This window comes from Parathielavia appendiculata (assembly GCF_033297405.1).
Source record: "Parathielavia appendiculata strain CBS 731.68 unplaced genomic scaffold N657scaffold_1, whole genome shotgun sequence".
Taxonomy (NCBI): domain Eukaryota; kingdom Fungi; phylum Ascomycota; class Sordariomycetes; order Sordariales; family Chaetomiaceae; genus Parathielavia; species Parathielavia appendiculata.
The window spans coordinates 4,250,070-4,277,396 of record NW_026944220.1 but is presented as its reverse complement, the minus strand read 5'-3'; the positions used below and the strand labels follow the sequence as shown (position 1 = coordinate 4,277,396).

Genomic DNA, 27,327 nt, shown 5'->3' with positions numbered 1-27,327 from the left:
CGTGATGTCTGGTTGTCGTTTAACGAAGTTGTGCGCCCAACGCGCCCCGACGCGTCCCGCGTCGCGATCGGCAAGTAGTCGATTGGCCATATCTTCCACACTAGACAAGCGGGGAGGGAATCCTTTGGAATCCAGATCGAGGACATACTGAACAATAACCGATTCCTCCAGGTCGGTCAATTTGCGCGAGTTAGCCGGAATGTCGCGTCGTGAATGTTTACCGCGTCTTCGGCGACTGAGCTTCTCGTGGTCCACAGAATAGATCCTAGCTGCAGCTCTTAGGCTCAGTTTCGGATCATTCTGGATTGCTTGAAGGGCTAATTGCACTTGGGCTTCGTCGTTTTTTAGGGGCATATTGCGTTGTGAGGGAAAGTCGATAAAAAGATGAACGGTATGAAGGAGTGGATTTGTGGGACGTTCGCTTGTCTGGGACGTTCGCTTATCATGTACGTTATTTAGTTATTTATTTATTTATTTACTTTTTGGAAAGACTGCTTTGTATGTACATAGATTCGGTTTGCAGCGTGGGCCGAAACTGCACAACTGGCCCGTTTCCATGAAGAAAACGGTGGTACCGAACTCACCGCCGTTGACCCAGCCAGTATCAACGCCCATGTATAAGCCACTCTGTACCCAACAATGCACCCCGAAACAGGCCCACAGCGTCACAGAGCCAGACATTCCTGTTCCAATATATGCCCCGCTTCCAATGCAATATACCCTTGAAATCACCCGCCCTCAAAACTCCACAACCATCACCAAAGGTACCCTTTACCCCAATTCGAGATCCAAGGAAGTCTCCTCCTTCAACCCCTCAAACAATGTTATACACCCGCTTCGCAATCAAATAGCACGCCACACCGAACATGAGCAAGCACGCGGTGATGGCAGTGAACCACCGGAGGTCCCCCTCATGCTCTTGACCAGGGACCCAAACATTCATGCCCCACAAGCCGGTAATAATGTTCATGGGCAGCACAATGGTGCCCAGGACCGTCAGCTTCCCCAGCACGTCGGCTGTCTGCTCCTGCCGCTCGTTCATGCGGATGTTGATCTGGGCGAGGTAGTTGCCGTGGGAGCGGGCCAAGATCCTGATGGAAACCATGTTTAGTAGGCCTCTATAGTAGTAAGGAGTGGTGTTGATGTTGGCTTACTTCTCGTAGTGACTCAGGTTCGAAGTCATGGTCACGATGTGGTCCTGGATGTCGCCCAAGTACAAGCCGATTTCGGAGCGCGGCGCCACCTCCCAATGCTCGTTGCAGCGCTTCGCGAAGCCCTTGATCACGTCGGCCTTGTTGCTCAGCAACCGGTACAGCGACATGACCTTCTTGCGGCAGTCTCCCACGCGCCGGAGCATGTCGCGCCCGGCCTCGGCTGACTTTACCTCGGCGGAATCCGGCTTCTCGGTAAGCCGCCGCTTGTCGTCTTTCGCGGCCTGGTCCTCCTCCGAGTGCATCTGCAGGATGGCGAAATCGATGTCGTCCACCTCGTCTTCGATGTTCTGAATCAAAGGCCCGAACACGTCCGTGATATCGTCGATTATGGCGTATGAGATCCAGTCGGAGGAAAGGATAAGATAGTCGCGCAGCTGGCGGATTCGCCTTCGCACGTTCGCTGGGTGCGGAGTGACAGAGAAGTGGAAGCTCAGCACACCTTCGCGAAACACGACGACGTACATGTTGACAGGCTCCAGAAAGTTCTCGCTGGTCTGGTCCTGGTCGAATGAGCGGTAATTGACGAAATAGTAGTTACGGAAGAGTTCGACCTTTTCTCGCTGCTCTTGCATCATGATATCTTCGGCCGTGAGAGGATGAATCCCGAAAGCCTTGGAGATAACCTTCATCTCGGCTTCGGTAGGTGAAAGAACGTCCAGCCACCAAACCGGACGGTCCCCGTATTTGAGAGGCTTGGACGGCTTTTCGTTCTGCGACGATTTCAAAGGGTCCGGCGACTTGAGCCGTGACGGAGTATGCTCACTCGAGCCGGCTTGCGTATCCTCGCTGTTAGTCGAGTGTTGTCGCTCGGCGGAGATCTGGGTTGCGGTTGCAAGAGATGGTTGCCGGGATGGAATCTTGGGGTTCCCGACCTGGCCTCCTAGAACCTGATGTAAATCAATACTCTCCTCTTGCTCTTCCTCCTCGCCGTCAGAGGTGTCCGAGAGAATCGGGGGATCGGGAATGAAAAGCTCTCTGAATGTGCCTCCTGGTTGTACGAGCTCCGAAATGGTTTGGCTGTGGATGGTGCTCGGAAACTCTTCGTTGAAGTAAGTGAAGCGGTATGGCGCCTCCTCTTCAGCCTGGAACCAGCCCCGATGGACAGGCCTCAACCTTCCGTTGATCAATTGTGGTTCGGTGATTTTCTTGGCACGGCGCTCCTCGCTACGGCCTTCCTTCTCGAATCGGCTCCATTCGTCCAGGATGGAAAGATCCGGCCACTTCCTGCGACGCCTACGAGGCCGCATGCGGTAAGCCGAGTCCCTGGCGGCAAGCTCGTCGTCGCCAATGTCTGACAAGCCTTCCTGCGGGTAGCACACATCTTCTTGGGCTTGCAGGGCAATGGTCTTCCTTCTATCCAGGGGTGACGGTCGGGTGTCACCCTCGTCCCCGCTCGCCTTAGGTGAACCCGGGCTGCTGAGGTCGTCACGCAGGAGCACATCACCAAAACTCATGGTCATTGGGTGATCGGATGGGCGGAGGGTCGGAGATCCTGGAACAGAGGGAGGATAATTGACGTTGTAGGTATCGGCAAGCTGTCTCTTGTTGCTGCTCGCCCTGCTCGAATCGCGCCGCCCGGCTGGCCCAGTCTTCCGCTGAGCATCATTCGACCCATACCCCTGGAAGGTTTCGCTTCTCTGGAATACCGGGCTGGAGAGGAGAGGCGCGCCTTCGTCCTCCTCATCACTGTCCGCCCTGGTGGCGGTCCTCAACCTCGAGGCGGATTGTGGGGCCGGAAAGGACGCGCTCATTGTCATGACCGACGGGCGTCTGGGTCGAAGGAACGGCTGTTGGTCCCTGGATCCCTAGAGGTTAGCCACTGTCTGTGACAGAAAGATTGCGGTGTGTGCGAGCTCTCACCGATGGTCTAGCAGGGCCTCGCTGTCAATGCTTGTGGTGCTCAGGTTGCGACCCGGCCTGGCATAGAAGGCCTGTGGCTCGTCCAGGCCCGAATTGGCGCCGTCGTGAGCGATATCATCAGCGGGCAGAGCAAATGACTTTCTTCTGGCTTTCTTCTTCCTCCCTCCCCTGTGATTCTTGCGCCTCCTCGGGGCGTTGCCAGAGGTGGACGGAGGATGCGATGTGCTAGCTGAGGTCGCAGCGGGCATCCTCCGAATTTGTTGTTGCGTCGACGAGTCCATGTTGAGAAGACCCGAAGCCATCGGGGCTTAGCAGATTGGCGAATCAGGCTGGGGCCCTGGGTGTCTCAGCCAGACGGCAACGGCAACTCCAACGTGCTGCGAGGGCACGTGGAATAGAACCCTCTGCTTTGACGATGACCTGTCGAGTCTGGCGACTGGATGACGCGAGGAGCTTGCAGGAGCTAAAACGCACGACAACGGGCCGCGGGTGTGATTGGCACCACGTTCAAATGGTGGGTTCGGAATGTGATGGAGCGGTCGCGTTGAATCGTACGGGGCGATAACTGCGGAGACCAGACACCTGCTACACTGCTGTTCGCGTCAGCGGCATATAGTGTCGGCATAAGATGGGGGCCCGTCGCATTGTTTAAATGTAGACGCGCCTTATGATGGATCAAAATCTTTCGTTAAGTGCACCTCGAACAACTGAACCCAAGGCCTGGTGATGTCAGCCAAAGGGGAAGCCGCATCCAGACATGCAGCTGCTGATTGGCCAGCGTGATAGTTGCGGAGATCCTTCAAAGGCCCCGCTTAGTGTACAATCTAGCCTTGGTGTGTTCGGTAGCATGGTACTGGGCAGGGCACTAGACGTGAATGGGTTAAAAGAAAACTAAGCAACGTATGTGAACAGGGAAGAGAGGAAAAGTAACGGAAGGTTAAGAAAAGATAAGAGAAGAGGGAAGAGTGAGAGATGGAGATGAAGAAGAGGAAGAAAAGGAAATAAAGCATTGGAAGAATATAACAAGGTCGAAGTGAACGAAGATGAGGCGTAACAAATAGTTCCGCGCTAACAAACAACTCAGGGCTGCACTGTTGTGCAGTACATAGTAAAGATCCCCCACCCTGCGTGCGGGGTTCGTGTTCTCGACCAACTCTACATCCCGATTCGAACTTAACGTCGCGGAATTAATTGCATCGTCGGAAAGCAATACGTGAAACCAACCAAGCCGCGGGGGCAAGCGCAGCTCCCATTCCAGAGTTGGCTCTAACCTCCATCTCGGCACGCTTCTGCCTCCGCCGGTCATTCATGCGTTTCGCCCTCTTATACCACCACAAGACGCAGTCCCACTTCACCTCATCGTCCTTGCAAACCTCCCACCACGACTCTGGGACGTGTCCCTCAAGCCGGTGAAACCATAACAGGCCCAATTGTTCTATCCGGATGCGGATCCATGGAGGTCGAATATCCTCGGGCGACTGGCGAATTCCTGCTTCTCGAGCCTTCATTGTTTCGCGGCCCAGCACCCATACCCAAGCCCCTCGCAGGTGAGCGTGAGCTCACGGCCCTCTTGCGACCCGGCTGGACGTGATTTCAACTCAGGCACCTTCTCAAGTGAACCCTCGAGAGTAGAATTCAATGCAGTCTCATCCAGAACCAGACAGTGATGGTACCTGGCATTGCGCTGCGATAAATCTTTGCCCAGCTCGTTGGCCCAGCGGATAAAGGCCTTACCGACAGGCGCAAAGTCCTCGCTTCCCTCCTCTCCGCCCGAGATGTTCTTCTCCTTGTCTGGATATTCCTCCACTACCTCGTTCCAGAGGCGTTCAGCCAGCAAAGCGGCCGCATCCGAATCGGGATCGGACGGTAAGTCCTGTCGCTTTCCGAACGCATCGTAGCGACTCTGCCGTACTATAAACCGTAACCAATTTTCAAGACGTTTGAGGCCGGCTGCAAAGCGTTCGTCGAAACCTGGACCGAAGGCCGCACGGTAGATGGTGAATCCCCAGCCATTCAGGATGTAGGTGTTGTGTGTCTCATACTCCCATAGGAGGCGTAAATTCGACCCGTGTTGGTTTCGAAGTCTCCTGACTTGAAGTTTGATAGGGAAATTGGAGGAAAGGATTTGGGGCTGAAGCGGGGAGACATCATTATCGAAGAGTTGCTGGCCACCCATGCCGTCAAGAGGTCGAGAGGCTCTCAAAGCGACTCGGTAGCTACCTGAACGTCAAGTGTGGTTCACTGGGCTCTTGCCTGGCGAACCAAAAGGGTAATACAACTCAACCCAGGTTTGTTTGTTAATGCGAAACTTCCGTGATAGTATTACACCTCATCTCCTTCACTTGAACCTTCTTATATTCTTTCTTTCTTTCCTCTTCCTCTTTATCTTTATCTTCCTCTTCGTCTTTATCTTTATCTTTATCTTGCTCCTTCCGTTATATTCTGTCTTTGCATTTCATCTTTTTCTCTCTTTCATTGTTTTCTTACGTTTCTTCTTTGATCCTATGCATGTCTGCTGCCCCGCTATGTGCCACGCTAACGAACAAACCAGGGTTGGATTGTAGCGTATTGACTTAGATGACAACAACTGAATCGCCCTACGGCAAGCTCCGTTCCGTTGTCTAGCAGTTAGATGGTCGATTCCTCCCAGTCCGAGACATGGACATCAGCTGTTTTAGGGATGCCCGTAATAGGCTGAGTGCAAAACGGTTTGAGATTATCGTTACCCGGCAGCTACTCCGAAACATGTCAATGTCAATGCAAGGTGTGTTGGTTGAGACACAGATGGTTCGGTAAGGGCATCACCGTGAGAGCGAGTACCTATATGGGTGCTGCTTCACTGTATATGGAGACCATGTATTGCAATTAGAAACCCGAAGTCGGGTGTTTGCCCCAGTGCTCACTCATCCCGTCGTCCGATCTAGGCATGTAGTGCGGCAGTCTGGGGAGGGGTTGGTGGAACAATACGGCAACTGGAGCTGTTGCTGGCGTCTTCCCCTCATGTGAATCCACACCTAAATGCAGTCGACAGCTCCTCTCACCATCCCACAATCACTCAGTTTCAGTCAACCACCACACACCCTCTGACTCATTGAATCTTCCTACGCAGCTCACCACCATGGCCGACTTCCCCAAACTTATCCCCGCCTTCACTGTCCAAGTACGTCAGCTTCAACCCCCCTCAACACCATGGCCGCTCCTCCTCTCCTCCGCCCACTCCTTCTTCACCACCATCGAAACAAACCTTTACGCTAGTAGTGACTGACCCAACAAAAAAAAGGTGGCAATCTCCCCACCACAAACCATTTCCGAAACCCTCACCTTCGTCCCCTTCCTGTCGACAGGCGGCTCTATCGTCTCGGAACCGTCCTACCCGATCAAGCTCAAAGCCGCCCTGGAGCACGGCGCAGACTACATCAAGCTGGCGCCCGACGGCAAGCACGTGCGCCTCGACGTGCAGAGCCTCGCGCGCGATGCCAACACGGGCAAACTGCTGCGCTTTATGTACTGCGGCAAGATCTCGACGACGGGGCCTGCGGGGCGGGTGTTGAGGGGTGAGGAAGGGGCAGGGACGACTTCGTTTGGGGAGGCTTGTGAGTCTCCTTGTTTTTCCTTCCCTTGGTTTATCCAGGTGCTTGTTTGAGATGAGATGGTTGGCTGACTTGGGGTCAACTTAGTCTCGGTTGTGGAGTTTGAGGTCGGAGGTAAGGAGCTCGCGGCGCTGGAGGAGAAAGTGTATGTCGGGTCGGGGCGGTTCGTCATTGAGCCCGGGAAGCCAGTCATTGTTGAGTACAAGGTCAGTGAGGTCTCTGCGTAGGTTGAGAGGGCGCAGCTTTGTCGCTGCCTAGTCACCGGCGGCGAGCGCTGGTAAGATGACAGTCAAACTCCCGAGTTGCTCAACTACGCAAATCAGTGTGTAGTATACGCAAGCCTTGCTTTTATCCTGGACCGTACGACTGAAGTGAGTAACTGAGACCCATCCACATCATAGACCAAGGGTATACGCTCCCTATCATCTGCCCAGCCAATGGACCTGCTCTTTCAAAACCTCACCAGGACCGTAACGGTGCCGTCCACACGCCCCGCGAATTGTTGCCTCGCCTTCTATGCAAACATATTCCATGCACAACCTGGCTATCAATTGGCCGGCGGCCCTCCCGCCTTCTGAACGAGCAGTTGCCCGACCTGGAGGTTCGCAATTTCGAAAGCCTTGGACCCCTGAGGGAAGGTTCCCAGAGCGGCCCAGAGATCGATAAGAGGCTGCATAGGCTCAAGATCCGACTTTTTCAGCAGGTTGAGCGTGGTCGCTGTCAGGCTGAAGTGGCTGAAGCAGCTGTTCATCGACTTCTCGAGGTTCAGGCTGAACATGTCGTCAAAATGCGACCAATACAGGTGCGCATAGACGCGGAACATCTGGCGAAAGATGGTCTGGCACGTCTCCATGAAGTTCTGGGGAAACCCGCTCCGCTTGCCCACCCAGTCCTGGCCAGACTCTAGGACTGGAGTGCAGTATGCCGGGTTGTCGGCGTATGAGACGCCGGCCGGGTCCGTTGGGAAAATGGTAGCGTCGTCGATCTTACCTGAGATGTAACGCTGGACGAGCGTCAGGTACTCGTAGGCCGGAATCTCGACGGGCTGGTACCGCGAGTTGAGCCAGGTAAAGGAGTGATTGCTGGCTTCATGTTAGACTATCGTGTCGGGAGGTTAGTTCAGGTAGACCTACCCTCCCGCTGACATCTTGGGGCATCTCCTCGAGTTGCAGATCGAGGACCCATCTTCCTCCTTATCGTGGACCAAGCGGATGAAGGTGATGAGCATCCTCCAGTGGTCGACAACTGGCGAATGTATTAGCTGCATGCCCTTGCTATCACTTCAGGAAAACATACCCTGGTGTGCGATCCACTCCCCCATCTCGACGGTCTTGGGTTTTGCGCTCAATGTCAAGAAGTTGCCCTTGACGATGTGCTTGGCATAGTTCGCATTGAGCCAGAGGGGTTTGACGACAGGGAGGTGGTAGGAGGCGAGAACCTCCTCGGCGGACGGCATCATGCCGCTGGACTGGTCCATGCCGATGGTCTCAGCAAGTGATGGCGAGGTGGGGAGCGGCGGGAGCTTCACTGAAAGATTGGACGAGGAAGAATGGCTTCCCTGATGCCCTGGGGAAGCGTGGACTGGGGACTGGCTAGCCGCTGGTGTTTGTGCCTGTGCCTGTGCTTGTGCGAGTGCTTGTTGTTGCTCGGGGCCTGGAGAGCTTGTGCCCGGCGAGTTGGGGTTTCTCTGGCCGCGGAAGCGGGCGTTGCTGTTTTGCATGTTAGCCGGCAGTACTATTAACCAGGAAAGTAGGCTGGAGGGCGACAGGCGCAGACAACAATCAATAAGGGCAGCTTTGCAAACACAGTCCTAGTCCAGCCGCAAACCACTTGGCGTTATGTAACAACTGCATATCTGATTCCAACTCAACATGCACAGTGCAGACTTCATGAGATCTCCCGTGCTGTCGAGTGCAACAGCAGCTGTGGCACGGCGCTCACTGCTTTACCCCTGAATCCAACTGCCACTCCTGCCCCTGACAAACCCAGCATCAAAAAAAGACCACGAAGCACTCGCTTCTGGGTGTGATATATCGGAAGTGTCCTTGGGGAAGATGTATTGAGAAGCTGCTGCCTCACTCTTGTGCACAGGTAGAGGCGGCTCAATAGAACCAGGTATGAACCGGTTCAGGTGTACGGAGGAGGTGTTGGTGGTTGCGGGGAAGTAATGGGCCGAACTCACATTCCAGAGAAGAGGTTGGACATTGTCGGCGTGAGGTGGGCGGGATTATGATACAATAGAACAGAGGGCAGGGTACACCCTCAGACTGAATATTGGAAGATGACTGGCAACAGCTCGAAACCTGCGGTTTCCTCTCAGTTTGAATGGGTCGACATGAATTGTTACTGACGATCGGGCATTTGGTTCAGTTCCAGACCCCTGCATCTTGTGGGTGGGTGGGGGGAGAGGGAAAAGCCATCCCCGCCGTTTCAAAACGCTACTGCCCCTTATCGATATGGAACAGAACATGGGCCTTTGCAAGCTGACTCAGCAGTTGACATCCCGTCAGTTTACGGAGCACCCCGTAACTTATTTACTCGTAGCCCCCTACGCGGCTAGTCGATCGACAATCTAGGAGCCCCGACTAGTAATCAACCACGAACAACAGCAGCCAACAGCTGTGGAATCGCGCAATCATCTGCTCGAACCTCCTGCACCAAGAGACCACGACCCGTGTCTCATTTTCTATCGAGTCGCAACGAACAAGTTGCCGAGTTCTTAAACGCCACTACAACGCCAATTGCTCGCCACTAGATTCAATCCACACCGTTCCTGCGTTAACCTGTTTGACTGAGCTCGACATGTCCGATTCCGAAGACCCTATCGACATCCCTGACGAAGGAGGTGACGACCTCTTCGGAGACGAGGGCGATGACGCGCTTTCAGAGGCCGACAAGGCCGTGAGCGATCAAGAGATCGCGTCGGATAGGGAAGATGATGATGTGGACGCGCGCCGGTCCGAAGACGATGAAGAGCCTCGCGAATTCCGCGAGAAACTGCTGCTACCGGTTCCCCTGTACCGGCATCGCATTCCGCGCTCCAAAGATGGTGGTGTAAGTCGAGACCCCTGTACCTCCATGCTTCATGTCTTGCTGAAACATAGCAGTTGCAATCTCTCCGAGTCCCCGATTTCATCAAGTTCAACCCCATGGAATACAAGCCCGACGAATGGCAGCCGAGCAGGTGGGATCTCGACAATGCCAACTCCGAGAACCCGATACCTTCCATCATTTGCCGCCGCGACCCCAAGACCGGCCGCCTGCAGAGCAACGCTAACTTCTACCGCTGGAGCGACGGTTCCGTGACCCTGGCCATCGGCGACGAGCACTACGAGATCCAGTCTAAGCCCCTGGCGCCGCCGCCCGACAAGCCCTACCGCGAAGTCCAGGACGCACACTACTACGCGGCGGCCGCACACCTGACGACTAATTCTCTGCTGATTGTCGGCCATCTGACGGAGCAGTACACGTTGCGCCCCAACAAGGAGCTGCAGGACCACGCGCTGGAGCGACTGATGGCAAATCTGGCGGGCGCCAAGAAGGACCGCGGCGCCGAGATGATCATCGTCACGAGCGAGGACCCGGAGCTGCTGAAGAAGCAGGCAGAGCTGGCCGAGAAGGAGCGCATGAAGTTGCAGCGGCGGCGCGAGACGGCCGCCGCCCGCGCGGACGGCGCCGCGGGCCGGTACAAGGCTGGCGGTGCGTTGTCCGTTGGCGACCTCGAAGGGCGGCGCGGTGCGGCCGGTACTGGGAAGAAGCGTGGTGCGCCAGGTGGCGCCAAGCACAAGCGCCGCCGGCCCGAGTACGACTCGGACGATGACCTCCCGAGCGGCACTCGTCGCGGGGACAACTATGATATGGATGACGGGTTCTTGGTTGACAGCGACGAAGAGAGCGAGGTGGCGGAAGAGGACGAGGAAGAGGAGGAGCTCCTGGATGAGGATGAGGAGGAGGAGGAGGATGAAGCGCCGCGGCCGAAGCGGCAAAGGACGGCTGAGCCGGATGAGGATGCCGAGGGCGACGAAGATGGCCCCACACACGAGACCTCGAGGGCCCGCAGACGGCGCGTCATTCAGGATGATGAGGACGACGAGTAGATGGAGATACCAAGATGCTGTAAAATATTTCTGGGCCAGCGCATGATCATGGGTACTCGGGCGTCTGGGTCTGAAAACGGCATTATCTGGGTGATTTGCGCTTCTCGTAATTCATATCTACATCCCGAAGCCCCTGTCGAGGGCGACAGAGACGTACCAGCCCAACAGAAGCTCGCTTGTTTCATATAGCGCCGCGGTTGTAACTCTGAGCCTTCTTCAATAGGCTTGCATACCGCCGGCTTTCTCACTCCGAAGCTGGAGAGGGATACGGCTGAGGCAGCGTGCAAGCGCGCCGTCCCAGCCGACCCTTTTGACGCTGGCCTGCCGGACAAGATCAATGCGAATAAGAACTGCAAAAAGCCTCCTGACCAGCCACACGTCTCTTCGTGGGGTGGTCAGCTACGCAAACCCCGGGGATTTTCCTCCGTTCCGCTCTTATGAGGGGACCGATCTGGTGTGTGCGGGACTGCAGGTACCGTTTCCTGCAACTTCGCCCTGGAATCGCCCTGGAAGCCTGTCGATTTGCCAGTCAAAATCCAGGTCACGGATGCCAACCTCCTCCAGTAACCGCTCTGCTAAGCCACCGTCCATTGGCGACGTGAGGGAACGCAGACCTTCTATATTAGTGACCGGCTGCGCTCGGCCCGAGCCGTAAAATGTCCCAAGTCCAAAACTCGGTGGGTTGCTAGGATGGCAACTGATGCGGCACAAGTGTTGCAAAAGCTTGCCTGCATTCGATAATGACCATAATCAAAAGTAGCCCGGCGTCCCCGATTTCAGGCCCGCTGAGCTCCCTGGAAACGCCCCTGGAACAGAACCCACCGTCGTCTCTTCATCCGAAGTAGGGTAATCGTCGACCTCGTCTGCCCTATCCGGCGGCGCCCGCATCGCTTCCAATACGTCGGGGCTCAACATTGGCGGATGAAATGGCTTTATGGTGTGGATCTCACGCCCCGAAGGCATCTGCGCGAGTAGCGATGTGGTAGGGGGTATCGGCTGTGTAAGCATCTACAAGCCATCAGACATAGTCGACACACCCAGTACCCCACGCAAACTCACCGTATCATTCTGTTTCGTCCACTTGGCCTCCAACATCTCAATCACCCTCGTCTCCTCCAGGCGGCCCCCATCCGCGCCCCAGTCCCGGCCCCGCTCAACCTTCTTATCCTCCCTCCGCTCGCTCCACTCCTTCCTCAGCCCCCTGAAGCCACCCCGCTCGCGGTGGCCGTCCTCCCCCTTCCTCTCAACACCCAGCTCCGCCAGCCCCGCCCTCAGCCACGCGATTCCCGCCCCCGTCTCCCCACCAAGCTCGGCGTCGATCCCAAAGAACCGACATGCCCGCGCTCGACTCGCCCGCCGCAGATCCGCCACGTACCGCACCAAGCCCTCGCTGATCCCGCCTCCAGCACCCACTCCCTTTCCCAAGGGTGAAGAAGAATTCGATGACGAGAACCCCGCGGCAGCCTGCGCGGCGTGTTCCGCCGCAGCGAGGCACAGCCGCGCAAACAGGTGCGCACGCACCTTGGGGATGTCTGGGGCCTTGTACATCCACTCTGTATCGTGCGGATTGCGGGCCTGGGCGACGGCGGCCGGGTAGGGGTCGTCTTTCAGAACGGCGAGGAGGGTCGCTTCGGCGAGCGCGAGGGAGCGGAGGGCGCGGAGGGTGGAAGGGGAGATGTCGGCGCATGGCCAGGAAGGGGCGTTGGGCGTGGTGAGGGATTCATTGGAGCGGGCGCAGAGGTAGTCGTATATTGAGGCCGCGTCGAGGAGGTGGCGGGTGGCGGTTGATATGGCGGTTTGGCGCTGGGCGGTGCCGACGGGGGCGGTCGTGGTTTGGTAGAGGGGCTGGAGGGCGACGCGGGATTGGAGGGTGTGGGTTGTTGCGAGGGTCGAGAGGGCGAAGAAGAGCTCGTGCTCGAGGGAATGTACTTTTATGCGCGGGAGCTCCCGCCCCAGAAGGACGTTACTGGAGAGGGTCGGGCGCCATTCCATTTGGGGGTTGGTCTTGAGGGTGATCATGACTTCGTCCGAGTGAATGGTCTTGTTAGAGAGGCCAGCATCGATGGCGAAGAGGTAGGGTAGGTAGTTCTGGAGAGCGGCGGTGACAGTTCTGAGGGACGGAGCTTGAGAGGCTGGGGGCAAGCGCTTGTGTTTCTTCAGGGCGTCACGCACGACGCCGCGGTGAGTGCTCGCCTGGAGGGGCAGCGAGGGGTGCGAGTCGCAAGTGCAGCTGGACGAGAAGGAGAACGCTGAGGTCGTGGGAAGAACGAAGGGATATGGCATTTTCTAGACCTGTGTATTGCTGATAATGGTGGCTTATCGCATGGAATATAAGTCCTGCCTCTGTTTTTTGGGTTGGGATCTTTGTTAGTCACCGGGGACTGTTCATGGTCAGCCTGAGTACGGTACCTTATTGTTTGAGGTTCGATTGTCTGTATGAGGGGCAGCAACCTGGAAGGGTGGGGTGACATCGCTTTGCAAGGGCCCTGGAGCTCCCCATGTACATGCGTGCAGTGGAACCCCAGATCCCTGTCTCGGCCAGGTTGCGTATCCGAGAAAAAGTGCACGCAATTCATCCACTCGAGATACCAATACTGGTACTTCACCGTGTTCAATGCGGCCTTCTCCTCAATATCAATTGCATCCTCGGTGACAATGGCTCGGCCGTCGCCTTCTCCGCACAAACCAAGGCGAAAGGCCAAGCAGGCCGCCAATGCGACGAGCAACCTCATAAATGTCAGCTTGGTCGAATCCCATGGGGCTCGCGCGCCTGCGTTTCCTCTCGCTGCATTTCTCTGGCCGGCTAGGGGCACCGTGTCGCAATGGGAGCTTCTACCGCTGATTCTAATGGCTGCTGGGCTCTTCAGGTGGGCTGCCGGACTATGGGGCTACTCTGGTGCGATGGCTTTCTTCTTAAAGGCTGGTGATGAAAGGAGACTGACTGACCCTCGCAGGCTTCGAGAAACCCCCCATGTTCGGCGACTACGAAGCCCAGAGGCATTGGATGGAGATCACGACACAGCTTCCCGTATCTCAGTGGTACTTCCACGATCTGCAGTGGTGGGGCCTCGACTACCCGCCCCTGACGGCCTACCACAGCTGGCTCTGCGGCAAACTCGGCTCCCTCATCAACCCGTCTTGGTTCGCCCTGTTTTCGTCCCGCGGCTCGCACGACCCGACGCTCAAGATATTCATGAGGGGCACCGTAATCGTGTCTGAATATCTGATCTACATCCCTGCCGTCGTCGTTTTCGTGCGCCGCTACAGCAGACTGAGCGGCGTTGCAACCTGGTCTGCCTCGGTTGCCCTCGTCGCTATCCTGATGCAGCCCGCCACGATCCTGATCGATCACGTTCACTTCCAGTATAACACTGTCATGTTGGGGTTCGTCGTGGCAAGCATGTCCAGCATGCTGGCCGGTCGCCATCTCTGGGCTTCGGTCTTCTTTGTCGCGGCCCTTGGGTTTAAGCAGATGGCCTTGTACTACGCTTTCTCGGTATTCGCCTACCTCCTGGGGAGCTCTGTGTTTCCACGTATCAATATTCCCCATCTCCTCGCGATCGCGGCAGTCACTGCAGTCTCCTTCCTCATCCTGATCCTGCCGCTCGTCGTCGGCACACTCTCTGATACGAGGCGTGGAATCGACTCTCGTCCAGATGTTGACGGCCCTCGTCCTCCCCTGCCGTTGTTCCAAGGTCTTGCCCACTACCTGGACACGGAGGCCTTCAACTACCCAGTGGTCGAGCAATTGGTCCAGATGATCCACCGCATTTTCCCCTTCGCTCGCGGCTTGTTCGAGGACAAGGTTGCCAACTTTTGGTGCGCCTTGAATGTCGCCATCAAACTCAAGAAATACCCACCCGAGTTACTGCAGCGCGGTGCGTTGCTTGCAACACTGGTGTCAATCCTTCCTCCCAATCTTGTTCTTTTCTTCCGACCACGAAAAGACCTGCTGCCATTGGCTTTCGCCTCGACCGCCTGGGGCTTCTTCCTATTCAGCTATCAGGTTCACGAGAAGAGCGTCTTGCTCCCGTTGATGCCGACGACTTTGTTACTGGCAGGGGGTCACGGCCTCAGCAAGAACATTCGTGGTTGGGTTGGCTTCGCCAACATCCTCGGCTGCTGGACCATGTTTCCGCTGCTGCAACGAGTAGACCTGGCCATGCCTTATACGGTGCTCACACTGCTCTGGGCGTATTTGCTGGGACTACCCCCGACTTCGCTGCGCGTCTATTTTCACGAGGGCGGCAATACCTGGAGTCAGTGGCTCACCCTTCTCATCCATGGTTCGTTTTACCTGGCAATGGCCGTTTGGCACGTGCTAGCACACTTCGTTCCTCCGCCGGTAGACAAACCGGACCTCTGGGTGGTTGCCAACGTCGGAGTCGGCGCTGCTGGCTTCTCCCTCTGTTACCTCTGGTGTCTGGCGAGGTTGGCGATGCTGAGCGAAATCTTCCCTGGAGCGTGGTTCGCAAAGAAGGAGAAGGCGAAGACGCAATAAAACATTGGTCGGGAGGCAGAGAAGAGTTAAGCTTGCAGTTTTATACCCTGAATTATACCCTGTTCGGATTTTGATTGATTTGTTGAGCAAACAACTGATTCTTGGAGCGGCTTGTTCATCTCATCGCGGAACCGGATACCTCTACGGAGTGAATCCCAACGCCCGAGAACCAGCAAACAAGACGGACAAATGAATATCAAGGCCGAGTGCAGCACGAAGGACATTACACCCCTACGCTTGGTGAGAAAAGACTCTTGTCGACCTGGCCATCACACCCATCCACTTTCCAATTCGTACTTGAGATGGTCAATTCCTGGCCCACGACAAGGGCAATGCATGGATCGACAAGATGCGTTGTCCAAGGGGCCGTCGGCCAATCGACGTTCTAAAGGATCGAGGCAGCGCATTGTCTCACTCAGATCTTGGCGCATCCTCAGCCCTTTCAGCCAACAGCCGCACCGTGGAATGCCGAGGACACAGCCAGCAATGACTGCGAGCAGAACGGCGGCGGTGTGGTGGCCGCTGCCCCAGGCCTTCGGTTTCGCGGAGCTGCCCTAATATGCAACTCAGCGAGGTGCGTCTCTCTGGAGATTGCCTGACCTAACGTTACTCCGGAGCCCAAGCGTGTCCGACGACACGGCTACCGAGGCGGAAGCGAGAGCACGGCACTTGGAAGCCAAATTCTATCAATAGCGGTAGCGGGCCATGCCCGGATGCTGGGTCGTTCTCTATCCCGTATTGGCTTCTTCCTGAGCATGGTTCTGCTTTGCACCATCCAGAGTGGCGAGTACACTGTCTCTTTGGAAGCATCGGCCATCCCGTGCCGTCTGACTGCTCCTGATCCCTCCTGGACGGTGTGCTGAGAGGGGAACGGCGCCACCTTTCTAACGTCCTTTGTCTGGCTTTGTCAACGCCTTCTGGAAGGACTGCTCGAGGGATATGGCTCATCTGGTTCGGGCTTTGTCCGAGTCGGGGTCTTTGGACTTGACGCAGGCACCTTGACCATAGAAGCAGAATATCTCCTGGCATTCGGCATCATAACCTTCCGTCCACTGTCGCCGGCTTCATATAACCAAGAGTGTTCTCACGAGGTGGCGGTCGAGCTGCGCTTCTCTGCCCTGCCTTGTGCATCTCATAGCCCAGCCATCCGGCCCCCTGTCGTGACCACAAACAGCTCACTTCGTGGCTGCTGCAGCCAGGACCCGGGCTTAACTATTAGAGAGAAAAGGCGCGCGCCACCTTGGCATTTTCTGTTCTATTTCTGTTGGTTACGTTCTGTGTTCGAATCCTGAACCCACCTCGTGGAGGAGGAACAACATCACGGCCATGTTCGCCTTACGAGCGCTTACCGTGTTCGCTGCTTTGGCAGCTACGGTATCAGCTCAAAATGATGCAAGGACTACCACTAGTTCCGGGCCGAAGACGACAACCTCAACTCCTTCGGGTTCGTCATCAGCTTCCAGCTCGTCCGCCGGGCCAGCAACAATTACCATAGCAGTTGGAGCGGTAAGCAAGAGCAGCACATGTCGACTCACAACAATGGACTGACAGCGCTGTAGAACGGGCACGTCTTCACTCCCCAGGAGGTCAAAGCCAACGTGGGCGATATCATCAGTGAGTCTGCCTTGTTCTTGGTCAGCCAGACATTTGACTTACACCAATCGCTCCCTACCCTAGGGTTCAATTTCTACCCCGGCGGCCACCGCGTTGTCCGTGCCGAATTCGGGTGGCCGTGTATCCCATACGAATACGCCAATCTCAACGAGCAAGGCTTTGACTCGGGCACCTTCACGCCGCAAGTGGTATCCAACAACGTAAGGTGATCTCCTATCCTACTCCCACCACCACGGAGCCAGTCCAAGCCCCGCGCCATATCACCCACTTCACGCCAGCTACCTTTAGGTAGACTAACTCAGAAAACAAAAACAGCCCCCTAACTACCAAGTGCGCATCAACGACACGGAACCCCTCTTCTTCTACTGCGCCGCACCGCATTCGTGCATCGACTACCACATGATAGGGGTCATCAACCCGAACTCTACCCAGTCCTTCTCCGCCCAAATGGCCTACGCCCAAAATGTCACCTACCAGCTCGCTCCCGGCGAGCCCTTCCCCTCGGAGACGCCCATCCCGACGCCCACTCCATCTTCCGGCTCCAGTTCCAACTCTGGGAGCGGTGTTGATGAACAAGAAGATGAAGATGACGGCGGCAGTGGTGGCCTTAGCACCGGTGCGATAGCGGGAATCGCCGTCGGCGGCGCGGCCGTTCTAGTCATCGCCGCCGCACTGATTTATCTGTGCGGACGGAGGGGCGGGTTCGAGAAGGCGTATCGCAAGTCGGGCCTACCCGGCTCCCGGGTGTCGGCCCTGGCGCCCCGGGCGGGATCGCCTCATATGGTGGAGGCGAACTATGCGAATGCTGGTGGTCTCGGGGTGGTGCCCAAGAGTCCTGGGCAGGCGACACTGTCGTCGGCGTTTGGGGGGCAGGATAGTGGCACGCTGAGGAGCTCGTCGTTGTATTATGCGGGGACGACGCCTTCTCCCGGTCCGGGCATGTCGCCGGGGGGGATGCCGGCTTATGGGCACGGTCATGGGCATGGTGGGGATGGGATTTATGGGTGAGTTCCATCTCTTTTTACCATCCTTACTTTTGCTTCGTCTTTGTGGACCTTGCTCGGTCTTCGTCGTATTCTTCTCCGCGTTTCCCATCATCGAGGCCAAAACTCTGAGCAGGCGACACTGATCAACCCGCAGCTCCCCGCACTCGTCGCCCAGAACAGATCATTTCACGCCTATTCTACCGCTGCACCCGGTGGAGTTGCCTACGGTGGACCATGCGCCCTCGCCAACACACTCGCCGCCGCCGGGCTATTAAGCGCCGGAGCATTGGGTACCGGGACAGGAGACGCACTACAGGCCGGGCGGAAGGTGATGGATCGGGTGATCTGTTCAGCAACGTGGTCTCGTTCTCAATTACGTCAGCTATACCCTAGAGACTTGCATACTCCGTACGTGTTATCCCAACACTACCGCATGCCTTGTGGTAACATTGGGCCAGTACTTAGTATATGATGCCCTGAGCAAGTGGCTGTTCAAATGGGCGGCGTTCAGGATCATCTCCCCCAAGTATTAGTACAAAAGGGAGATACGAATTTGGTTACTTCGGCGCTGCTCAAAGCCTACGTCACCTAGCTAGATTTCTACACCTAGTCCCTGCATCTGATCCAATCTCTTCCTACGTGACTCCTGAAATGCGAGAAAATGTAAGTAGGGTTTAACGGGTAAGGATGCGAGCAAGTTATGGGCTGTGCTTCTTTATCAGCTGTTTCACGGGTTCGAGTAAATACCAAGGTTCTGCGTGTAGTGTCCCTCTCTGAAGAGAGACTCGTGTAGTAGGCCAGCCTCGAGCAATCCAGATATCACGGATTGACGATACGTGGGATGCAGCCATGTGCTGGGGTTTCTTCATCTTGTCAGCCACTCAATGAGTATTTGGTGGAGGACCTTCAAAGCCATATTCAGGTTCGATGCAGACGTCCTGTCAGCGAGATAGATGAAGTCAGGAGAGCGATCAAATAAAGAAAAAAGAGACTTCCATTCTTCAGATTCAGCCATTTGGCTGACCGAATGTGTGAACAGGGCCAGGTTTCCAAAACAATGAATACGTGTGGGAGTTTGGAGCCGGGACCCGGGGTCTCGTCGTCATTGACATGCGCCGAGTTGAGATTTCTCGCCACAAAGGGCAGGCGCCGTCCAAAGATTGTCATGAGTGTTGAAACAACAGGGCAATGTCGATGCCTATAGGAACAGCAAAACATACTCATGATCGCAGCCGATATATTCAGAGTCAAAGGGATGTTTCAAGATGGCTCTGCTTCAAGCCGGTGCAAGGATAAGCTCTGGCGTTCCGTCTCCCAAAGTGTGTGCTTCCGAGGCCCACTTTGGGCCCCTCATGTACTTCTGTTAAAAGTTACAGCACCCCTTCTGATAGGTACCGCCATGCTGGCGGTACCCGGAAGCTAGAATACTGCCCCACCATTCGCCAGCGAGATCGTCTGCTTGCGGGCAGCGGTTGGTTGAGGACACAGTTGTAGATACCACCCATCGTCATGAGCCCAGCAAACCTCAAAATCCCTGTGCAACGACCTCTTTTCCTCCTCTCCGCCCACAACTTCGTTCGCCGGCGACCTAAAGTCTTTTGTCGAGCTTGCTGAGCGTGCTTGGGGGTCTCCTTCTCCAACGCCTCTTTCGCTTTTCTCTCTTTTCAGGTTCGAGCTAACTTGGCTTCTTGGTGCCATCGCCGTCTTGCATCAAGCTCCTTGCCCGAGTCGACCACCCTCCCTCGGTCTTACCATTCCCTTTTCATCGCCAATCACAACTCTTTGCGCCAGCCGGACTGCCCTTTTTCGACGACTAGATTTCTATCAACTCGTCCCAATTCTACACAGTACGCCGCGGCAATGGCGCAGATGCGAGGTCCGGGTAGCTACGGCATGGCCGCGCCGAGTCCTTTTGGCGGACCAGTCGAGGACAAGACGGAGCAGAGCCCGCTCGATGCGATCCGGCAGCAGACAAGCAAGATTGAGGACCTGCTGGACACCGTGAGCGAGCCGATCAAGCCGTGCGTACTATCCCAATTGCGTCGCAAGCAGAGCGTCCATTCCTAGCTCCGTCCCGGACTGTTCGCTAACATGCGCGCGCCGGGTCTAGCTTTCTCCCGGCAATCGGCCGCTTCCTGATCGTCGTGACCTTCATCGAGGACGCCCTCAGAATAATAACACAATGGAGCGACCAGCTGCTCTACCTGCACGACTACCGCCACAGTCCGTCCCCTCCCCGCTAACCCCCCTGCACCCCTCAACTCCTCTAATCAACGATCTGCAGTTCCCTCCGGCCTAACGCACCTCTTCCTCATCCTCAACGTGATTGCCATGGCAACCTGCTCGACCCTCGTCATCATCCGCAAGCACTCTGAGTACGCCGTGGCGGGGTTGATGGGCGTGGTCGTGACGCAAGCGCTCGGCTACGGCCTGATCTTCGACCTCAACTTTTTCCTGCGCAACCTCTCCGTCATGGGCGGCCTGCTGATGGTGCTGTCGGACTCGTGGGTGCGCAAGACCAAAGCCTTCGCCGGCCTCCCGCAGCTCGAGGAGAAGGACCGCAAGATGTACTTCCAGCTGGCCGGGCGCGTGCTGCTCATCTTTTTGTTCTTGGGCTTCATCTTCAGCGGAGAGTGGTCCATCTGGCGCGTGATTGTAAGCCTGGTCGGCCTGGTGGCCTGCGTCATGGTCGTGGTCGGGTTCAAGGCCAAGTTCAGCGCGACGCTGCTGGTTATGATCCTGTGCGTGTTCAATGTCTTGGTGAACAACTTCTGGACTGTGAGTACCTCCACCTCAACCCCATCCCTTGAATATTGTAAAATCTAATGGCTTTTCGTCGACAGCTCCACGAACACCACCCTCACAAGGACTTTGCCAAGTACGACTTCTTCCAGATCCTCTCCATCGTCGGCGGTCTCCTGCTGCTGGTCAACAGCGGCCCAGGCCAGTTCAGCATCGACGAGAAGAAGAAGGTCTACTAGAACACGGCCTACAAGAAGATGGTCCACTAAGCACCACGGGAGGTTCATGGCGGTGGCTACTGCAAATCTGAATCATCAAGTCGAACGCAAAAAGATAAGAGGCAATCTGGGCCGGTGTGACCCGGCTTCGCAGTTTTGGGTGACTTGGGACTGGGTTGTTGGGCAAGGTTGGGGATGGCCGTGGCGGAGGATTCTGAAGCACGGTCAGGTTACAGCCTAGGTGCATTTTCTGATGTAGGAAAGTCGACAGCGCAATAAGCAGCAGGTACTTCGAGGCCACGGAGTTCACGGAGTGGTGGTTTGTGATTGTGTTTGTGTGGGGTAGGCTTAGCATACATGAGCTTGAAAAGAAGGATGTTTGTTTCCTGTTCCTCGTATTATTTAGGGCACTGCCATGGTCGTGGTCTGCCTTCTTTGTGTGCTGAAGAAAGTTATAGAGTACGAGCGGAGCTGTCCGAGACCTCCTCCAGTTCTGATCCCCCTTCCAGGCGGCGCGGTAACCGTACGAGCGAAGTGGTTGGCGCTTGTCATAGGCCATGTCCTCTTATCCTCCGTATAGCACTGTCGCAGGCTGGTGCCTTCCCCGAGCTAGGCCGCAATCGTATCGACGCTGCTACCTGCACACCGGTGGCTGAGTGTCGTGGCACAGACTTTCGGGCACCTCCCCCGCTGCCAAGGACCGCTCGACGGTGTGGGCCGTGCCCTTCTCTAATGCCGAGTGCGGTCCTTCCTTGGTATGATGCACATTGCCTTACTGACGTGCAGCGACTGCCTTTCCTCGCCGAGGGCTACATGGCGCTATTTGGCCAACGAACTCTCCCCGTGTGTGTGCCGGCGCTTGCATGCCAGAAACCAAGCACATCACCTAAGGAATGATTAATTCGTCCATCGACCTCTTCGCGATGTCAATAATTCTCATGCACGTCGGCTTATCAGTCGTCGACGAGAGTGGGACATAGTCCATCGTCTTGGGCTTCTGAATCATGCCCGCGGCCACCATGGCATCCACCTGCTCATGCCTCCGCCGCGACCGCTCCTCCATCATGTTGATAATGTCCTTCAAACCAGGCTGCTGAAAACCAACATTGGCATCGATGCCGGCCGTCAGGTCGTTGACGCCGTACACGTCCATCTTAAGCAGCGCGCGCACCGTCAGCCGCCAGAGGATCGGCTCAAGCAGCGCGCCTTCGAGTCGTTCCTGCGCCTTGCACTTGACGGGGTCCATCTTAGCCACCATGCCCCACAGTCCGCCGTACGCGCTCAGGCTGAAGGGTATCTGGCGCCGGTCTGCGTCGGCGGCAGCGGCTTCGGCGTCGACCATGCTCAGGATGCGCATGTACGCGTTGGAGACCGAGGGAAGCAGGGCGCCGAGCATCATGACGCTCTGGAAAGCTTGTATGGGCTGTATGGCGTTGGGGCCTACGGGTGGATCGCCGCAGACGGGGCAGAGGATCGTGTCATGCGCTGTTTTGGTTGCGGTACGCGCGACACGCATGGCTTCGCAAACGTCCTTGGGCAGGGTCTGGAGGGAGTTGAGGGCGAGGTAGAGAGCTGAAAGGCAGCCGCATGTCTTGATGTTGTCCGAATCTGGGGATGACACGTCTGAGCTCGGTGAGCTCGATGATGGCGGAGATAGACAAGGCATCGTTTCGGGCAGATCAGCCGACAAGATCTGAGCGACGTCCTCGGCACTGATCTCGGGCAGTGGCGGGGGGGCCGAGGACGCGGGTTCATCGAAATTGATATCGGAGAGACCGCTGCTCATGGGCCAGAAGGCGTTGGGGGCAATGAGCCCTTGCTTTTCGTAGACTAAGGAGCCAGTCTGGACTGGGGCAGGTGGCAGTGGCAGTTGGGTATTGTTGGGGTCGACCAGTTCGAGGAAGTTCATGTCCATGTTGTTCATATCGAGAAAGGACATATCCAAGTCCATGGCGATGGTACTGTCGAACTCGAAATTCGGCATGACGATGGGTGGCGCCTCTTCCCTCGGTGTGGTGACCGGTCCAGCGACAGACTTGGAGGCACTCGAAGCTGTCCCTTCGAGCGAGGCCGGGGACCCTGCCGCGACGTCCACAGGGCGATGCTTCCTCGGCCTTCCCATACGCTTCTGGGGCGAATAGACGCACTTGATGCCCTCGCGTTTGCAGCGCGCGCAGCCATCGATCTCCTTAGAGCAGGCAAGCTTCCTTCCACGGCACTCGTCACAAGCCCGCCGCTTTGGCTGCTGATCCGCCGTCTTCTTTCCATTTGGATCCATCTCGGGCGACAAATTCAAGCGCGATCGGTCAAGTGGCTGGTAGACGCTGTATGAGCCGGCTTTCTGTGGTTCCGGTCAAAATATCGATGCGATGACGGGCCTGAAGTCAGGTGCGGATTCGTGCCAATCGTGTATACAATTCGAGGGGTGGTGTGTTGGCCCTGGTGAGCTGGTGCTGACGGCGGTGTCTTATCGGCCTAGTACTAGCTAGTATTAGTAACAAAGGACGCAGGTATAAAGGCCAGAGCGGAAGGAACGCCGATCGATTATTGTAAGTGGGGTTGCGCGTACAGACGGTTCGTTGGTGGGGTTGGCAGAGTATACTGTATCGTACAACGTCGTATTCTGTACTGTAAGAGCTTCACAAGGCTGATGTAGTTTACCTTACTATTCTGTACTTGGTCGTTACGAATACCAACCTGTGGTTTGCTCAATTTCATGTAGGCGTAGCGGAGTAGGAATAATAATAATAATATAATTTCATGCAGGCAATACTCGCAGGTTGATGGCACGTCCCAAGCAACGTGTGCCCGTCGTTCGTGACCTGGGGAGCCTGGATATCGCTTGTCATGAGGCAGGTAAGTTACACAGCGATAACGCTAGCGTGTCCATCAAGGTGCATGGATGAGCTGGTTTTCCTCTTTCGGGCAACTCGCGAGAATGAACAGTCAGCAGTGAACACCCATTTTGAGGGCACATGATGTCACATTTCTTCTGTCTCAAAGTCACTCTCATCACTTTATTCCCTTCCAGTTTGGCATCAGAGGAGGACTCAATGCCTTTTAGTATGCACGACACAAGGATCGAGAAGGCGGGTCCAGTGCCCCAGCGCTAGCTACCCGATTCGGCTTAGTACGAAGCTTCCGTTATCTTGAAAACCGATACGACTGCAAGTAGCATGGCAGAAAAAGTTCACGCCTGGGCCAGCAACTTTTTTTTGGGTCGTGTTAACTGCAGACGGACACCACCTCAAAAATTCCACGCCAGTCGGCACCATGGGTTCAAAAATAATAGACAAGAAGCGCAAACCGAGAGAGCCCGAGTCGGAGTCAGACGACGAGCTCGGCAATGGTCTGTTTGATGGCGTGTTGTCCCAAAGCGAAGACGAGGAAGACTACATCCCCTCCGACGATGAAAAGGAGGACGAGGACGAGGATGACAGCGGCACTGAGGGTACCGAAGGGAGTGAGGACGGGGATGATGATGAGGACGATATCCTGAGCGACGACATCCCTTCAGACGTAGACGCCGAGGAAGAAATGGACAAGCTGGTCAACCATGGAGAAGAACTCGAAATCACGGAGCCGGGAGTCGACCCGAAGCCCAAAGAGGATGACAGCGAGGAGAAAAATTACAGGATTGAAAAGGACGCCAACGGTGGGGAGCGTTATGTCTACGAGTGAGTTGCGCGACTGGGCCATCTGATTCTGGCTTAATCCTAACTCGACTTGCGCGTAGTGAGATCGATCCAGTTTACGACTCCGACGATACCGACGCACAAGGTCCGGTCAACACGATAGGCAACATCCCCCTGAGTTTCTACGATAGGTGGGACTAGCGCATACGGGCAATTAAATGATATGTCATGCATGCTAAAACTTTGCCTATCCAGCTACCCGCATATCGGCTACGATATCAATGGCAAGAAGATCATGCGCCCGGCGACCGGCGATGCGCTGCAGAGTCTCCTTGATAGTATCGAGGTGCCTAAGGGGTGGACAGGCTTAACCGATGTTAACACTGGCAACCCCTTGAATCTCACGTATGTTGCTCCTGAGTCTCTATCTTCTGTCCTAGGGTACTGACAGGTGGTAGCCAAGAGGAGCTCGAACTCGTTCGCCGGGTCCAGATGGGTCTTCTCCCGGATGATCTTCAAGACCCATACCCTGATACTGTCGAGTACTTCACGTCCATCGAGGAGAAGATGCGTAAGCACGTCGCAACCCATTCTGTGCCAGCCTGATCACTAAATGTGAGCAGCCCTCAGCAGCGCCCCTGAACCCAAGCGGCGTTTCGTGCCTTCCAAGAATGAGGCCAAGCAAATCATGAAGTTGGTCCGCGCCATTCGAGAGGGCAGAATTCTCCCATATAAGCCGCCCGAGGAGCGCGAGCGGGAAGAGCAGGAGCAGGAGGAGGTCCACTTCGACCTCTGGCAGAACGAGGAGCCCCAGGCGCCGAACCCCATGCATATTCCCGCCCCTAAGCTGCCGCCTCCTGGTTATGACCTAAGCTACAATCCGCCAGAAGAATACCTGCCGTATGTTAACCCCACCTCTTAGTGTGACGGAGGCACTGACTCGCATTTCAGGACCAAGGAGGAGCGGGAAGCATGGGAAAATGCTGACCCAGAGGATCGGGAAAAGGAGTACCTGCCACAAAAGTACAATGCCTTAAGGAAGGTCCCCGCTTGGGGCGATCTGGTCAAGGAGCGGTTCGAGCGGTGCATGGTATGTGGACCAAGCAACGTGTTGGTATCTCCCTCAAATCTGACGTTGGACAGGACCTCTATCTGGCGCCCCGTGTTCGGAAGAACAGACTCAACATCGACCCCAACTCGCTCCTCCCCAAACTGCCCTCGCCGGCCGAACTTAAGCCCTTCCCCACCGTCGTGCAGACTCTCTTCCGTGGCCACGAGGGGCGAGTAAGAAGCGTTGCGATTGACCCGGTAAGTTATCATATCCGGTGGCTTGGCGAACCATCCATGCTAATTGAGTGGTAGACTGGCGTTGCGCTTGCAACCGGAGGCGACGATGGCACGGTTCGGGTTTGGGAGCTCTTGACCGGGCGCCAAGTCTGGTACGTCAAGCTCAGCAGCGACGAGCCTGTCAACGCGGTCCGATGGAGGCCGACAAAGGACGCCTTCATCCTGGCTGCGGCCGCAGGAGAGGACATCTTCCTGATGGTTCCCACGCATGCCAGCGTCACACCGCCGCTCGACCAGGCTAGCAGAGACATACTCGCGGCAGGCTTTGGCTACGCTACGAATGGACAGCAGCAAACACTACCTGCCGGCAAGGAACCGCCCGCGAAGTGGGCCAGACCAGGCACAAAACTTGAAGATGAAGGTGTCCTGATTAGGATTACCGTGAGGTCAACCGTCAAAGTCATCAACTGGCACAGGAGAGGTGACCACTTTGCAACCGTCTCACCGACCGGACAGCGGAGCTCGGTGGCCATCCACACGCTCTCAAAACACCTCACTCAAATACCCTTCCGGAAACTCTCGGGCCTCGCACAGACAGCCGCCTTCCACCCCCTAAGACCGCTGTTCTTTGTGGCCACCCAGCGGACGATCCGCTGCTATGACCTGCAAAAGTTGGAGCTGGTCAAGATCGTCCAACCAGGTGCCAAATGGTACGTTCTTTAAGTCTTCATGAAACTGAAGAATACATTCAGTGACAAGTTATTAGGATCTCGTCATTTGACATCCATCCCGGCGGCGACAACCTGATTGTCGGCAGCTACGACAAACGGCTACTGTGGCACGACCTCGACCTGTCCAACAGGCCGTACAAGACGATGAGATTCCACAGCCAGGCCATCCGGCAGGTCCGGTACCACAAGGGCGGACTCCCGCTTTTCGCCGACGCCAGCGACGACGGCTCGCTGCAGATTTTCCACGGCAAGGTCCCGAACGACCAATTGGAGAACCCAACCATAGTCCCGGTGAAAATGCTCAAGGGACACAAGGTTGTCAACAAGCTTGGCGTGCTGGATATCGATTGGCATCCGCGCGAGCCGTGGTGTGTGAGTGGAGGTGCTGACGGGACAGCTCGGCTATGGATGTAAGAGATGGGATGGGATGTGAGCACTGGGATTGGTGCTTGGACTAGATCATGAGGCAGCATCGTGTACCTAAGTATTCTCCATCGAGGCGTTGCGGACATCTCGGAATGGGCCCTCAGGCTTTGATACCACCTCTTTTTGTGTTGTTGGGCAGGAAGCCCGCGTTGTCAGCTCCTGGTCATTTCCCTCTTCGCAGTCTGCCTGGCCGCTTCCACCAGTACAATGGCTCGACTTGCGGTTCATGGTTGCCTCAATATGGGCAGAAGTGTTGGGCCGTGATTAGGGCTCAGAGGCATGAGGCCCAGTCATGCATAGACGCTCGGTCCGTCGCAGAATCCTTTGGCCCTGGTTTGCTTCACCGCTTCAGACACTTGCACGTTTCTGCAAGGGCTTTTATCATGGATGTCAGCCCCATTATTTATGCCCTTCTCCATGCTCTGG

The 27,327-nt window shown here is 56.1% G+C and overlaps 12 protein-coding genes across 12 annotated transcripts; 6 read left to right on the top strand and 6 right to left on the bottom strand.

Annotated features, from left to right (window-relative positions):
* Nucleotides 1-814: 814 nt before the first annotated feature.
* Nucleotides 815-3,322, bottom strand: N657DRAFT_563012 (cora-like Mg2+ transporter protein; the record flags this gene model as incomplete). The annotated part of the gene is made up of 3 exons (XM_062788178.1): nucleotides 815-1,091; nucleotides 1,155-3,011; nucleotides 3,075-3,322. 3 exons carry the CDS (start codon nucleotides 3,320-3,322, stop codon nucleotides 815-817), a joined length of 2,382 nt encoding a protein of 793 aa, XP_062653325.1.
* A 533-nt stretch (nucleotides 3,323-3,855) lies between these two features.
* On the bottom strand, nucleotides 3,856-4,550 carry N657DRAFT_83262 (uncharacterized protein). The gene has a single exon (XM_062797556.1). It carries the CDS (start codon nucleotides 4,378-4,380, stop codon nucleotides 4,012-4,014), a length of 369 nt encoding a protein of 122 aa, XP_062653324.1. The 5' UTR covers nucleotides 4,381-4,550; the 3' UTR covers nucleotides 3,856-4,011.
* A 28-nt stretch (nucleotides 4,551-4,578) lies between these two features.
* On the bottom strand, nucleotides 4,579-5,250 carry N657DRAFT_677153 (uncharacterized protein; the record flags this gene model as incomplete). The annotated part of the gene is made up of 1 exon (XM_062795965.1): nucleotides 4,579-5,250. The coding sequence occupies one exon, from the start codon at nucleotides 5,248-5,250 to the stop codon at nucleotides 4,579-4,581; it is 672 nt and encodes a 223-aa protein (XP_062653323.1).
* A 942-nt stretch (nucleotides 5,251-6,192) lies between these two features.
* N657DRAFT_677152 (uncharacterized protein) lies at nucleotides 6,193-6,891 on the top strand (the record flags this gene model as incomplete). Its single annotated transcript, XM_062795964.1, has 3 exons — nucleotides 6,193-6,234; nucleotides 6,355-6,667; nucleotides 6,752-6,891. The coding sequence occupies 3 exons, from the start codon at nucleotides 6,193-6,195 to the stop codon at nucleotides 6,889-6,891; spliced, it is 495 nt and encodes a 164-aa protein (XP_062653322.1).
* On the bottom strand, nucleotides 6,797-8,848 carry N657DRAFT_640201 (Mob1/phocein). Its single transcript, XM_062791924.1, has 3 exons — nucleotides 7,961-8,848; nucleotides 7,798-7,909; nucleotides 6,797-7,746 (listed from the first exon to the last, which is right to left on the bottom strand). Exons 1-3 carry the CDS (start codon nucleotides 8,382-8,384, stop codon nucleotides 7,212-7,214), a joined length of 1,071 nt encoding a protein of 356 aa, XP_062653321.1. The 5' UTR covers nucleotides 8,385-8,848; the 3' UTR covers nucleotides 6,797-7,211.
* Nucleotides 8,849-9,466: 618 nt separating this feature from the next.
* On the top strand, nucleotides 9,467-10,761 carry N657DRAFT_677150 (uncharacterized protein; the record flags this gene model as incomplete). Its single annotated transcript, XM_062795963.1, has 2 exons — nucleotides 9,467-9,718; nucleotides 9,772-10,761. The coding sequence occupies 2 exons, from the start codon at nucleotides 9,467-9,469 to the stop codon at nucleotides 10,759-10,761; spliced, it is 1,242 nt and encodes a 413-aa protein (XP_062653320.1).
* Nucleotides 10,762-11,463: 702 nt separating this feature from the next.
* On the bottom strand, nucleotides 11,464-13,183 carry N657DRAFT_82963 (uncharacterized protein). The gene is made up of 3 exons (XM_062797554.1): nucleotides 13,171-13,183; nucleotides 11,821-13,104; nucleotides 11,464-11,769 (listed from the first exon to the last, which is right to left on the bottom strand). Exons 2-3 carry the CDS (start codon nucleotides 13,042-13,044, stop codon nucleotides 11,512-11,514), a joined length of 1,482 nt encoding a protein of 493 aa, XP_062653319.1. The 5' UTR covers nucleotides 13,045-13,104; nucleotides 13,171-13,183; the 3' UTR covers nucleotides 11,464-11,511.
* A 233-nt stretch (nucleotides 13,184-13,416) lies between these two features.
* On the top strand, nucleotides 13,417-15,262 carry N657DRAFT_563451 (glycosyltransferase family 57 protein; the record flags this gene model as incomplete). Its single annotated transcript, XM_062788213.1, has 2 exons — nucleotides 13,417-13,657; nucleotides 13,716-15,262. 2 exons carry the CDS (start codon nucleotides 13,417-13,419, stop codon nucleotides 15,260-15,262), a joined length of 1,788 nt encoding a protein of 595 aa, XP_062653318.1.
* Nucleotides 15,263-16,440: 1,178 nt separating this feature from the next.
* On the top strand, nucleotides 16,441-18,039 carry N657DRAFT_82930 (uncharacterized protein). Its single transcript, XM_062797553.1, has 4 exons — nucleotides 16,441-16,768; nucleotides 16,822-16,876; nucleotides 16,940-17,076; nucleotides 17,192-18,039. Exons 1-4 carry the CDS (start codon nucleotides 16,589-16,591, stop codon nucleotides 17,882-17,884), a joined length of 1,065 nt encoding a protein of 354 aa, XP_062653317.1. The 5' UTR covers nucleotides 16,441-16,588; the 3' UTR covers nucleotides 17,885-18,039.
* Nucleotides 18,040-19,359: 1,320 nt separating this feature from the next.
* N657DRAFT_640199 (SURF4-domain-containing protein) lies at nucleotides 19,360-21,224 on the top strand. The gene is made up of 4 exons (XM_062791923.1): nucleotides 19,360-19,883; nucleotides 19,973-20,085; nucleotides 20,147-20,640; nucleotides 20,706-21,224. The coding sequence occupies exons 1-4, from the start codon at nucleotides 19,723-19,725 to the stop codon at nucleotides 20,841-20,843; spliced, it is 906 nt and encodes a 301-aa protein (XP_062653316.1). The 5' UTR covers nucleotides 19,360-19,722; the 3' UTR covers nucleotides 20,844-21,224.
* Nucleotides 21,225-21,602: 378 nt separating this feature from the next.
* Nucleotides 21,603-23,142, bottom strand: N657DRAFT_640198 (uncharacterized protein). The gene has a single exon (XM_062791922.1). It carries the CDS (start codon nucleotides 23,098-23,100, stop codon nucleotides 21,709-21,711), a length of 1,392 nt encoding a protein of 463 aa, XP_062653315.1. The 5' UTR covers nucleotides 23,101-23,142; the 3' UTR covers nucleotides 21,603-21,708.
* A 710-nt stretch (nucleotides 23,143-23,852) lies between these two features.
* N657DRAFT_587597 (BOP1NT-domain-containing protein) lies at nucleotides 23,853-27,111 on the top strand. Its single transcript, XM_062789821.1, has 9 exons — nucleotides 23,853-24,499; nucleotides 24,559-24,648; nucleotides 24,713-24,862; nucleotides 24,916-25,028; nucleotides 25,081-25,357; nucleotides 25,409-25,547; nucleotides 25,601-25,765; nucleotides 25,820-26,454; nucleotides 26,511-27,111. The coding sequence occupies exons 1-9, from the start codon at nucleotides 24,096-24,098 to the stop codon at nucleotides 26,887-26,889; spliced, it is 2,352 nt and encodes a 783-aa protein (XP_062653314.1). The 5' UTR covers nucleotides 23,853-24,095; the 3' UTR covers nucleotides 26,890-27,111.
* Nucleotides 27,112-27,327: the final 216 nt, after the last annotated feature.